The 11,999-nt window shown below is 35.2% G+C and overlaps 1 protein-coding gene across 1 annotated transcript; it reads right to left on the bottom strand.

The window, feature by feature from the left end:
- Window positions 1–3,841: 3,841 nt before the first annotated feature.
- Window positions 3,842–5,439, bottom strand: LOC110629691 (EPIDERMAL PATTERNING FACTOR-like protein 2). The gene is made up of 3 exons (XM_021776776.2): window positions 4,401–5,439; window positions 4,273–4,307; window positions 3,842–4,179 (listed from the first exon to the last, which is right to left on the bottom strand). The coding sequence occupies exons 1-3, from the start codon at window positions 4,507–4,509 to the stop codon at window positions 3,934–3,936; spliced, it is 390 nt and encodes a 129-aa protein (XP_021632468.1). The 5' UTR covers window positions 4,510–5,439; the 3' UTR covers window positions 3,842–3,933.
- Window positions 5,440–11,999: the final 6,560 nt, after the last annotated feature.

Here is an 11,999-nt window from a genome sequence, read left to right on the forward strand (position 1 = left end):
CCGGACTTCCATGAAACAGGATTTGATCAGGTCCATTTCTTTTTTCTGATGTAGTTTTCGTGAGAAAATTCAAAAGGCTTCCTATTTGCTCCTCAAATTTTGTTCATAGGCACAACATGAGTGAGTTGTGGCACCCTTTACTCACATGAAAAGAAGAAAGTGGTGAAGGATTCCATCTTATAGAGTTAATGGAAAAATGTTCTCATCTTGATATCTCTGTTTGAGTTCTTATTCATGCCAAATATTTGTGTCTTTGGATGGTGAAGACTCTATCAATATATGCCATGCCTCCTTGAACATTCCAATGCGTGGGATATAAACAGACCTTTTAGGAATGATAATGATTTGTTATCACTATATAGTGTCCTATCCCCAAGTACTTCACTATATAAAATAGTGTCCTATCTAGAAATTAGGATAATGATTTGTTACCTGGACCCAGTTTATAGGAATGATATATGGGCATGTGTCCAGCGGTAGGCCAGGCCTTAATTATTTTCTTCTGTTTTGAAGTCTGTAAGCGTCAAACCCATGTCCAGTTATTTTTATCTAAAGCTGGTACTTCAGGGTAAAACAAAGAGTGGTTTAATGTCTCAATAGTTTACTGTTTCATCTCCCTCCTCTTCATAATTTGCATTTCCTTGCAATTGAATCTAATGTCACTAGAAGTGGATGGAAAGTAAACCCATTCATCAACATGTGCTAAGGGGGCTGGGGGGATGATGAAAACATCCTTCACCTCCAAGAAAGTAATAAAAGAAATTTCTTTCTGTTCTGTTTCATTATAGACCAAGAAATATGTGGGATCAACAGATTTTCATCTTAAATTTACCCACATATTTTGAAATCCATTAATGATTCACCAATGGATGTAAACGTTTGTGTTACGGACGAAATTCAAAATTCATTGGCAAATTTCTTTTGTGATTGAAAGTACTACTTAAGCTTAGAAGATAGCCATCATGACTCATGAAACGGTACAGAAATCGTTAAAAGGCATGTATTAAGCTTTTACTATCTTGAAAATTGCCATGCATGTTCATAATCCCCTTGGGATTGTAATGTCAGTATCCAATCTTCTTGTATGCTGGGAAAGATGGATAGGGATGAAGAAGTCTCCTGAAACGTGCATATCTGAAGTCGTGTGCTTTTCATTTGTTGCAGGCTTGGAAGGCTTTTCTTAGGTTCCCTCAGAAGATCAACAAAAAGACAGCACATGCAGATTTAAATCAACTGGTTCAAGTAGTACTACAAAACCCTTCTAGTTATTGTGCTCGTGCTGTTCCACATCAAGAATCTAGTTACTTTTGGAATCTGATCATCTTAATTCTCATCACATCAAAAGGCAACTGGCCCCCACGAAAACGCCCCATCAGAAGATCAACAGATATGCATCTGAAGATGGGAATTGTATAGTGAGCTGTGGCCTATATGATTTTATTTGAGTGATTTATCAGCATAGTATATTTTGTCCATAACTTGATAAAGGTGATTTTTTGAACTGTGTTGGTTGGAATACAGCACAAGAAACATCGTGAAAAGGCATTGGGAATCCGAATCCGTTTTGCACAATGGACCACAGCTTTTCTTCTTTTTCAGTATGCTTTCTTGACCTTTGCACCAACATTCTCTTTTTTTAAGGCTTAGAGAGATTTTCCATAGCCACACGTGACTGCTGTATCTGCATTTGTCCACTCTCCATTCTGCTTTGTTATTCTTTTCCAATGGACAATAATTTTATTTTTTTCTCAAAGTTTGATGGGGTTCATGGGTCACCTTACCTTGATTCAGGTTGTTAAAAGATGAGCTTTTTGTATAGATGCCCATCAGCTTGTCCTTTTAGTTTTGAGCAGAGAAAAAGAATGCTACTATGCTAGCTTTTCTTGAGCTTTCAATTATTGTTGAGCAGATTCTAATCTTTTTCCTCTTTTTTATTTTTATTTTTTATTGAGCTTAAAATGGAAAACATCTGAATAAGCTTGCTAACTAGGGTTCTAAGGCTACTTATAGTCTATCAGCTTGTATGGTTGTTTATGGTTTACTTCATCTGTTGGTATATATCTAACTGAAGATCTTTCCATGGATTTCAGAAGTTATACAGACCTGCTAAAGAAGATGGTAGCTACTAGCTAGCTCTTTTGGATTCATTAGAAGCTGTTAATCATAAGAATTATGATTAGATCTATAGAATTTGTTTCGCAGTTACTTCTTTGGTTAAATTGGTGTTTCTCTACCTTTTCCTTGAAATTACCATTAACTGTTGGGAACGTAACCTTCTGCTGTTTACTACTTTTGTCTGAAATTTATTTATCCAAATTAATAATACTAATTAATAACTTTAATTTTAAAATATATTTATAATAATTTATTTAAAATACTATTTAAATAATCATACTTTTTTCACATATTAATATTAAATAATTAAAAATTAGTAAAAGTATATATAATTTGATTTGTGAGAAATAAATTCTAACATAATATTAAAAACTTTTAAAGATAAAATATTATTTATAATAATAAAATATTAATTTTTATAATTAAAAAAATAAAGTTTCATCATATAAAAAATATTTTTATTATTAAAAATAATATTATATTAAATGATAGTTTATTTACTCTTAAATAATAGTATAATGATTTAATTGGTTTAAAATTTTAAATTAGATTTATTTGGCTTTTTATTAAAGTACAAGGCTTAATTGATAATTTTCAAAATTAATTAAATTGAATAAACCTATCAAGTAAAACTAACTGTATTATTATCGTTTACATTTTCATGGTTTCATCATAGGCTGATTATCCAACTCCGGATGAAGATTAAGGCACCTCACCTCCTCAAACGTGCTTCACTATAGCTTGCCCAAAACAGAACTCCCTCCCTGTCTTTGATTCTGGGTCTTCCTCAGCCTACTATACTGTGGTGTCCTCTGAAGAGTAGTCATTCACAAGGACTATATTTCCAGTGTTCTTCATTGGATAGGTTTCTCTCTGTTTCTGAGTCTCGTGTTAAGTCATATCTACCAAAAAAAAATATCATAGTTTTTGTTGTAAATTGCTGGGAAAGATTCACCAAAGAGGAAAACCCCATGTAACATCTCATCATTTTTCAATAGTTAGAGTTCCTTGATTGATACACATCATCTCCTTCTAATCACATACACTCTTTTCCCTTCACTGTCTCTTTGTAGATGCAATTAGGATTCCATAGGCCATTTCTTGTCCCAGAATGGAAGGATCTTTTCTCTACAAACACACAGTAACAGCAGCTTCCTTTTTTTTAAAAAAAAAAAAGCTTTTTTCCTTTTTTTTTTTCAAAAAAATAAAAAGAATCTTGCATGTTTATTATGATTAAAGGGTATTGATTCGCTGTACACATGCTTACGTATGTGTGATTTTCAGCCGTTGAATTAGCATCTTCTGTCTGATCTAATATGTGAAAACTTGAAGAAATTGTAGCTTAGGTGTTCTGTAATTTTTCTGCCGAATCAAACCTACCGTTTGTTGGGTAAGATGCCCCCAGCCATTATCACCATTTTGTGGGAAGTTTGAAAAACTAATAATTTCTGATTTCTTAGGCTTCAATAACTAAATACTGAGACTCAAAGCCTGTGAATTGGATCAGAGTTGGGTCCTTGGCAGTGAAGGTCTAATTGGAATTAGTAATTACTTCCCTTGCTTTCTTTCTAGATTTCTTGGGAATATCAAATGGTGGCATGTGGTGGCAGTACTGGAACAAGATTCCTACCTCCTTTCAATTAACAGGTTATTGTTCCTCTAGTTTGGACCTGTTATGTGGAAACTACCAATTTCTATTTGAGCAGTAGAAGAGAAAGAAGAAGAATTGGAAGAGAACTGTCCACTAAAATATCAATAATGTACATTGTTCAGAAGAAATGAAAAATGAAAAATTGTCTTGACAAAACACCTAGAGGATCAAGGGTTGAAGATCAAATTTCCACATTTGCACTTCCAACTCATTGGCTTGTAGTTGGAGGAGTCATCTCCTCTTGCATAAGCAATGTTGGATACTGATGAGGAGTTTCTGTTGCCATTGTTTACTTGAGGATTTGTAGGCACCTGAATAGCCTCACAATGCCCACAGGAGCTGCACCTTCTCTCGCATCTCGGAGGCCTTGAACCTATCTGAGATCTGGTAATCATCTTCTCTTCATTTTCTGTCTAACCAAAGCAACACAACACCCAATCAATTTCTCACTTGTCTTATTTAAGCTGTAATGTCTTGGGATAAATAGGAACAAACCCAGTGCTCACCTGTGGAATGCTAGCTGATTTGGGAGTGGCTCTGCCTGCAACATAGCAAGCGAGTTAATTTCACCTTAAAACTGCATAAATTACACATTTTGGCTTTCGAATTCAAAATTCAACACCAACCCATTTACCTTCTGCCTTAAATCTCACGTGGGTGGAGCTTGAAACCAAGAGAAGAACGAAGGAAATGGTAACATAACCAAGCCTCTGACAGAAAAACAGATTGTGAGTGAACCCCATTTTTTCAGATACAAAAATTGGGGGCTGTTTGTGCAAAGTATTTGAGTGAAAAGCTAGCAGAGGAAGAAAAGATGTAGAAAACAGGGGAAGTCAAATTATATATAAGAAGAAGAAGAAGGAGAAGATGAACACAAAAATGTGCACATAGAGTTTCGTAATAGAACAAGAAACTCAGTAATTGAATGACACATTATTGCAAGCGGCTTTCTGCCTCTCTCTTTCTTTTCTGATTGTTGAGGTGATGGAACGAAGAAGGACAAAGAGAGAGGAAAGAAAAAGAAAGCCAAACAAGGGAAGAACCTTAACGTTGGTTACTGAGCCCCAAAAACCAAGTAACAAAGAAAGATCATATAATAGAAGAAAGAGAGAGAGAGAGAGCGAAAGATGGGCAGAAGTAGCGTTAAGCGTTAGCTTAGAGTATAGAGAGAAATAAAAAAGACAATAAGGACCCAAAACAGCAAAAAAACAACACAAAATTCCATAACAGATATGAGAGACAAGTTCCCACAAACTGACATTTTATTACAGCTGTGAATATTTTGGGTTATCGCTTTCATTCACTCATAATCATATCATGAATATTTGAGATTTTTTTGCTTTTGGGATTTCTTGCAAGCAGCAGGAGTGCCACCTTATCACGGCAAATGCCTTGCTCTCCTCAACAAAGAAGTGTGGAAGAAAGGGGAGAGGAAGGGAAAGGAAAGGGAAGGAAAGGAACAGATGCTACACTTTCTGCTCATTTACTCCTCGTATCTCTCTTCAATCATGTCACTGTAATCACATGTGATACTCTCATATCCCTTCATAAAATCATAACATTTATTTTTCTGTCCTTTCTTTCACTTCTAACGCCACAAAATGCTGGGTACTTGTTCTTTGTCACTCACATCTATTCATCAATGTTGTTGCCCTCTTATCTTTGACCAAATATCTAACTCAAAAGAATCTGGCTGCCTTCTCAGTAATGTTGTTCTTAAATTCCCTTTTAGAAATACAGCAGCCTTACCTTCAAAAGCCTTTATTTTAGGGGAAAAAAATTGATACGCTGGGTTAATTCAAGGCCCAAGCCCAAAGGTAACAACGCAAGATTGCAATAACTTGTTCTACCAAAATCAGAACAAAGCCTTAGGCCAATAATTGTACATCAGATCAACAGTGGCTTCAGTTTTCAAAACCGCCCATGAACAGTAGGCCCCAAGAAAAAGAAAAAGAGGGCAGATAGAATCTGATTTGAGGAGCAAGCCTCCCAGACAAGCAAAGTATCTTGGCTCAGTCGTCTTCCAAACTCACAAGGGTACCACTTCAAAGTACTACCAGCAATTGAAAGAGAACTTCCAAATTTCTACCACTAAATAATTATTGTTGCCTTCCTATGTAAAACTGGAAGATCAAGATAATTGATAAATTTTAAAAATGGAATTTTCCATTTATATGGCATATTTTCAAGAACTTATGGTTGATTTGGTTTCTTCCTTTCAAATTCCTAGTTGATCATATTGTTCACCTTTGAGATTTTCCCTTAATGTAATTTTATAAGAGGTCTTACGTTTTGATTATATTGTTCCAATTTGGCTCCAAATTGAGGTGCTAACATTTTGGGATTTTCAGCTTTTTGGTATTCAAGTAAAATAAATTAAAATAATTAATATTAATACTAATATTAATATAATTTTTATAATTATATTTATATAAATTTAATATATAATTAAATAAATTATATAAATTAATAAAATATAATATAATAATTAAATAAATAAAAATTAAATTAATAATTTCAATTAATTGAAGTTTTAAATATGTGGGTAACCATTACCGCACCTGCAATGGTATCGCATTGCAGTCTGCATCTATTTTAAATGTTATCTTATTTGAAAAGTGCAATAATATTTATAAATTTTTTTAATTAATTATTTATCGTGGTCTAAAAATACGATAAATAAAGAAATTGTATTTTACAAAATTTTGAAAGTGCAGTAAACTCTACTGCACGTTTAAAAACGTTATAAAATCACATTTTATTCTGATCTAGAAAAAAAAATTTTGAACTAGAATTTAAAAAAAAATTTAATCCACAAATTTTAATGTTATTATTAAGGGTAAACTGTTGATGTCTTTCCATTGTATTGCAAGAAATTGTTATGTAAATTTTAAGATTTATATAAAAATCTATATATTATATATATCATTGGTATATATACGTAGATTTAATTTAAATAAAAATTAAAATATTTTAAGAAAAATTTACTTAAACCACTTTATATAGACTTTTAATGTAAAATAATAGTGGAATTCACATAAAACTCTATATTATTACGAATTTATATAGATTTAATTGAAATAAGAATTAATAATTTAGCAATAGAATTTATAATTTTTTTTAAAATAAAATTTATAATTATTATTAGTACATTATTTATTTAATTAATTTTTCGTATGATATTGTGATTTATATATTTATCTATAACTTACGTAACCTATTTATCTATAATTTATATTTAATTTTATAATAACATATTACCTTCTAATTTAATTGGCTAAAGAGATATAAAACTTATTATTATTTAAAATATTTAATTTAATAGATTTGATTAATTTATTATTTCAATTTAGATTCTTTTACGTTACGAAATATAATATTAAAATTTTAAATTGAAAAAGTTTGAAATAGAATAGTGGATGCCTCCTCTCTTGATTTAAAATCTCGAAATCGAATTCTAATTATGACGATTTTTTAAAATTTGAGAAGAAATGCTATGCCTTTTTAATATTTTATTTAGTGCGAATCTTATTAATCGAATCAGTAAATTTTGAATATTAAATAATTTATACAAATATATATTTACTATTAAAAGGATAGTATTTTTATATGATGTGATGCATAATAATCTTACTCGTAAGCATCATGGATCTCTCAAAATATTTTTAACATAATATATTTAATTTATTTCTCCTATTAATCAAATTAAATTGTATTTTAAAAACCATTCTCTTTATTTCCTTAATTAAATTAATCTAGTTTAAAACTTTCATAATTCTTTAATTACTACTAAAATGAATACATTATAATAATATTATAATATATAGAAAATTCATTAAAAATATACAAAAAATCAGGAGTTCTAACTCAAGCTAAATAAAACCCTAATCAAAATTAGAGAAATTCTTCTATCTAAAATATAATAAAAATCACTTATTAATATGAAATTCTAATTTTTTATTAAAATAATTCAATTTAAATACACATCTATTAATTGACTTATACACCTAAATGCGTATAAAAATTCTCCATCGAAATTAAGTTGGCTAAGGGCAGCACTCATAACATTTGTGGCCTTTAAGAAAATGATGCATCGACTAACAAGAATCGAGAGCATGTGAAGATGCAAATTTTAGGTATGGCTTTAAGCTCTTTCTAAACTGGTACTGCCAGATAAAATAACATCAGCATTATAGACATAACCCACATATTGTCGGACGAAATATTGCATAATACACCTATCACAGTTGGGAGCCCATCACAATTATTTTGCAATTTGCATGTAATTAAGATAGGTGGTTATCATCCGTCCTGACTTAGTTCAGTGGATAAAAAACATATTACTCATTTGTTAAATATACGTTCGAGTATTACCATCTTAACTTAATTAATCGAATGATTGATGATATATTGGTTCTTAGCTGTATTTGTTCCGGCCTCTGTTGATAAATGTAAATTAATACTCATGATTTGTTGGTCATTGTGGACTAATAGAAATTTTATTGTGTGAGAATATAAAAAACAGTCTCCCTCTCAAGTTTCTCATATGGCCTCATAGTGGATTTAGGTGCTGTTATACGCGATTCATATTGGGAGTTTGTGGCAGTTAAAGTCTGGCGTTATCTAAATTTCTTCTCAGCAAAAAATGCAGAAGTTATAAGTATTGTTGAAGTTTTAATTTGGATAAAAAGTGAAGATTGACAGTGAATTCTGATTGAATCAGATGCTTTTTCAGTTGTTCAAGAAATTAATTCATCAAGTTTTACCGTTAGATCATCCTTTGGTTTGATTAGTGATTGTAAATCTCTTTTAAGTGAGATCGTTGATGTTAAATATTATTTTAGCTATAGGTTTGAGAATGTGGTTACCCATTTGTTAGCAACGGATGCCCATTTCAAGTCAGATTTGAGAGTTTGGTATGTTAATTTACCTTTTTTTATTGTGACTTCTTTAATATAATAATAAAATCACAAAAGTTTCATTTCAAAAAAAAAGATTGACGATATATAATTCATTTATTACTTCTGATGATCTGAGATCCAATAGAATAGGGTTTTACAAGGGTTTTGTATTACTGAATAAGGCTTAAGCTTTCTGAGGAGGGGACTCCTCTTTTATACATTGTCTTGCTTGCTGGTGACGTGTAAAGGTCTCTTCAGGATTGGGCCACGCGTCTCTGCCATGCGGATTCGGAGGTACTAGGGTATCAGCCGCCTGCTCCATGCGTAACGGCCTCTGATTCTCCTCGTGCGTACGTTCGAGCGGATCTGCCAGGCTGTCTGGTGAATATTTCTCTGGATCCTGGGCTGGGCCAAGAGTTGGGCCGGACGCTAAGCCTGAGTGGAGAGGGCCTGCTTCGTGTGGGCTGGGCCGGCTTGAGTGAAGAAGATGGGTCGAGTCCGGCCTTGAGGGTTGGATGAGCCAGGCTTGTTATGTATATCAGGTGTGTGGGCCTCTACGTCATGGGCCTTGGGCTGTGGTCAAGCCCCTGGCCCGGGGTGAAGGAATCCAGCGGTCATCAATTGCCCCTTCACCTTCTCGGCAGTTATTGCTCCAACTGCCGAGGGGGTGAATACCAAGAACTAGTATGATCGCGTCTGTTCGGGTTCAGGTGCCTTAATAACATCCTTTCATCTTTCAGTCGTTGCGCAGCTTCTGAATTCTATATGCTCTTTTCTCTTTCTGTCTTTTTTCTATTCTTCTTGTCCTCTGCCGCCTTTGCTTTTTTTGTCATCATTATCTGGACATCTCCTTTCTTTCCTTTCCCGTGAATATCTTTTAAGAATCTGACATCACTGGCTTAGAGTCTAGTGTAGCTCTGCCCCGTGCTAAGTCCTCAGGCTCCGAGTATATATCAGCGCCAGCTTTTCTTCATTCTTGAGCCTTCTGTTGAAATGAAAAATTCTTGTTTTATCTGTGGCAGGTCTATTCGACGCCTTCTTCAAACAGATTGCCTTGTGCCCCAGAGGTTTGCTTTGATTTTGCTCTTATCATCTTAAGGGAGAACTATTTCTGACTTGTCTCTGTTTTGAAACTTTTTGCAGTTCCTGAAATAAAAATGGGTCAGTTCAAAATTCTTGAAAATTTGATGTTACCTCTAAGGCGTCTGGATGGTGCATTGAAGATCCTTCTGGTATGGCAGTCGAAGGGTGGGACCATTCGGCAAGCTGCTGAAACTGCTTTACCCAGGTCGTCTGGCCGGCCTCCTCCTCTGCTTGTTGTCCGAGCTCCAAAGAAGTTCTGGGCTATTGAGGGGTTCGCTCTAACTTCACCTTTTTCCGCAGAGAAAAAGGGAATTTCCTCGATGCCCCTGTTGTCCTCTTTTGATATAAATGGGAGTGGCGCCGGTGCTCAGCTTGTTGTTCTTTTTGATGTGAAGTACCAGTATTATTATTCCCTTTGGTGTGAAGTACCAGTATTATGTGAGACTGGGATCTGCTGCACTCAGTCAAGTCTCCAGCGATTTCTTCGAATGTGTACTTCGCGATCTCTTCGAGGCCATAGCCCGAAGACTTATGTTTTTCATGTGTGGTGCACGGCCGACATACAATATCTGAGCTTGTTCGAATGTACCGTGCATCACATTCGGGTAACCGAACGTTTGCCCAGGGGGACAGTGAGAAATGCTTATGGGAATCAACTTGTTCAGTTCCCCTATAATAGCGGGACAGATCTTGGCCTTTTCTGAAAAACTCACATTTCGAGCTGCGAGAAGTCCTCCGAACTGAAGACTAAAATAGTAGGGTAGGTGATAATCGTAAATGATGAAGTATCTGGATATGTAAATCCTTTAAGGATAGTCTTTCATCCCGTAGTGTAGGCCTTTGTAACGTGCTGTAATGTACTTTTCTTTTAATGAAGTTCTTGTTCTGCTCTCATGCTCAAGCTGTTCTTCCTTTATCATGTGTGAAATACTTTAGATTGCTCGCCTTATAATTTTAACCAACTGAGCTCTGTCCTGCTTTTTTCCGAGCTGATCTAACCATATCTGCGAGCTCTGATGAGTTGAACTCCGGATCCACTTAGCCAACTGGGCTTTCAAGTTTCCGAACTGGACTGTCTGACCGACCTGTGAGCTCGGTCTTTACTTCGATGAATTGAGCTTTGAGTCTCCTTCATCCGGCCGGGCTCTCAAGTCATGTTGTCCGAGCTGGACTAACCGACCCAAGAGTTCTGTCTTTGCTTAGTGAAATGAGCTCTGAGTTTCCTTTAGCTGGCCGAGCTCTCAAGTCATGCTGTCCGAGCTGGACTAATCCGACCTATGAGCTCGGCCTCTGATGAGTTGAACTCTAAGCTCTCAGCTCTGTATGATCCCGAGGTGCTCTTGGCGCCTCTTTCCGATCTCACATCCTTTGTTTAATAACGATAAATCAAATCTTATAACTTTTTAAGTGATGAGCAAGTCTGACCTTTATCATGCTCCCATTTGCTTGTACTTTTGAGTCTTTTCATGACTTGCCCCTCTGTTTCCTCGGCATTTACCATAGGGATGGTAAAGTAGTAGGCTAAGTTGCTCTGACTGATGAGTTGGGCTTGTATTATGTGGATGGCGAATGGGCTTTTAAATGATGGGCTGTCATCGTGTACTTGGCCCTTGATAGATGTAGATAAGCCCAGCGATCATCCTTTTGCCCCTTTACCGTCTCGCCGGTTATTACCTAACCGTTGAGAGGGTAAACTTCGAGAACAATTAATGATCGCGCCGCTCCAAGACAAAACTGTTCAGATCAACGCCCTGCCTCATAATTGCCTTTCTTTTCGAATTCCTTCTGTCTTTTGAAGAACTAGCTATTGTCTGCTCTCTGTCTTCCTGCAACTCCTTGTACGATTTTTCATCCCATCGTGTTCTCAGGTACGCTTCCTTGTTCTTCCATGGCAAGTTCAAAGCTTCCTGATGTTTTTGACCTTGAGTCGCATATTACACCTTCCAACATAACTAATCACATTTTCCGGAGGCTTTTAGATACTCCGTTGTATCTTATTCGAGCACCTCTTCCAAATGAGAGGATAGTTCTTCCTTACCCTCCCCCTCCTGGTTTGGTGGATCCCCAAGAGGTTCGTAGCATAGTGTTTTTCCTGAAGCAGAGAGAATTTGGTCTACCGTTTCCTTTTACCCCTTTCTTTGTTGAGGTCTTTGAATACTTTGGGGTAACTCCTCGAATGTTATCCCCAAATTCCATTTTATTCATGTCTTGTTTCGAGTCTATCTGTCTGGGTTGGGGTTTCGCACCTA

This window comes from Manihot esculenta, chromosome 13 (genome assembly GCF_001659605.2).
Source record: "Manihot esculenta cultivar AM560-2 chromosome 13, M.esculenta_v8, whole genome shotgun sequence".
NCBI classification, from domain to species: Eukaryota; Viridiplantae; Streptophyta; class Magnoliopsida; order Malpighiales; family Euphorbiaceae; genus Manihot; species Manihot esculenta.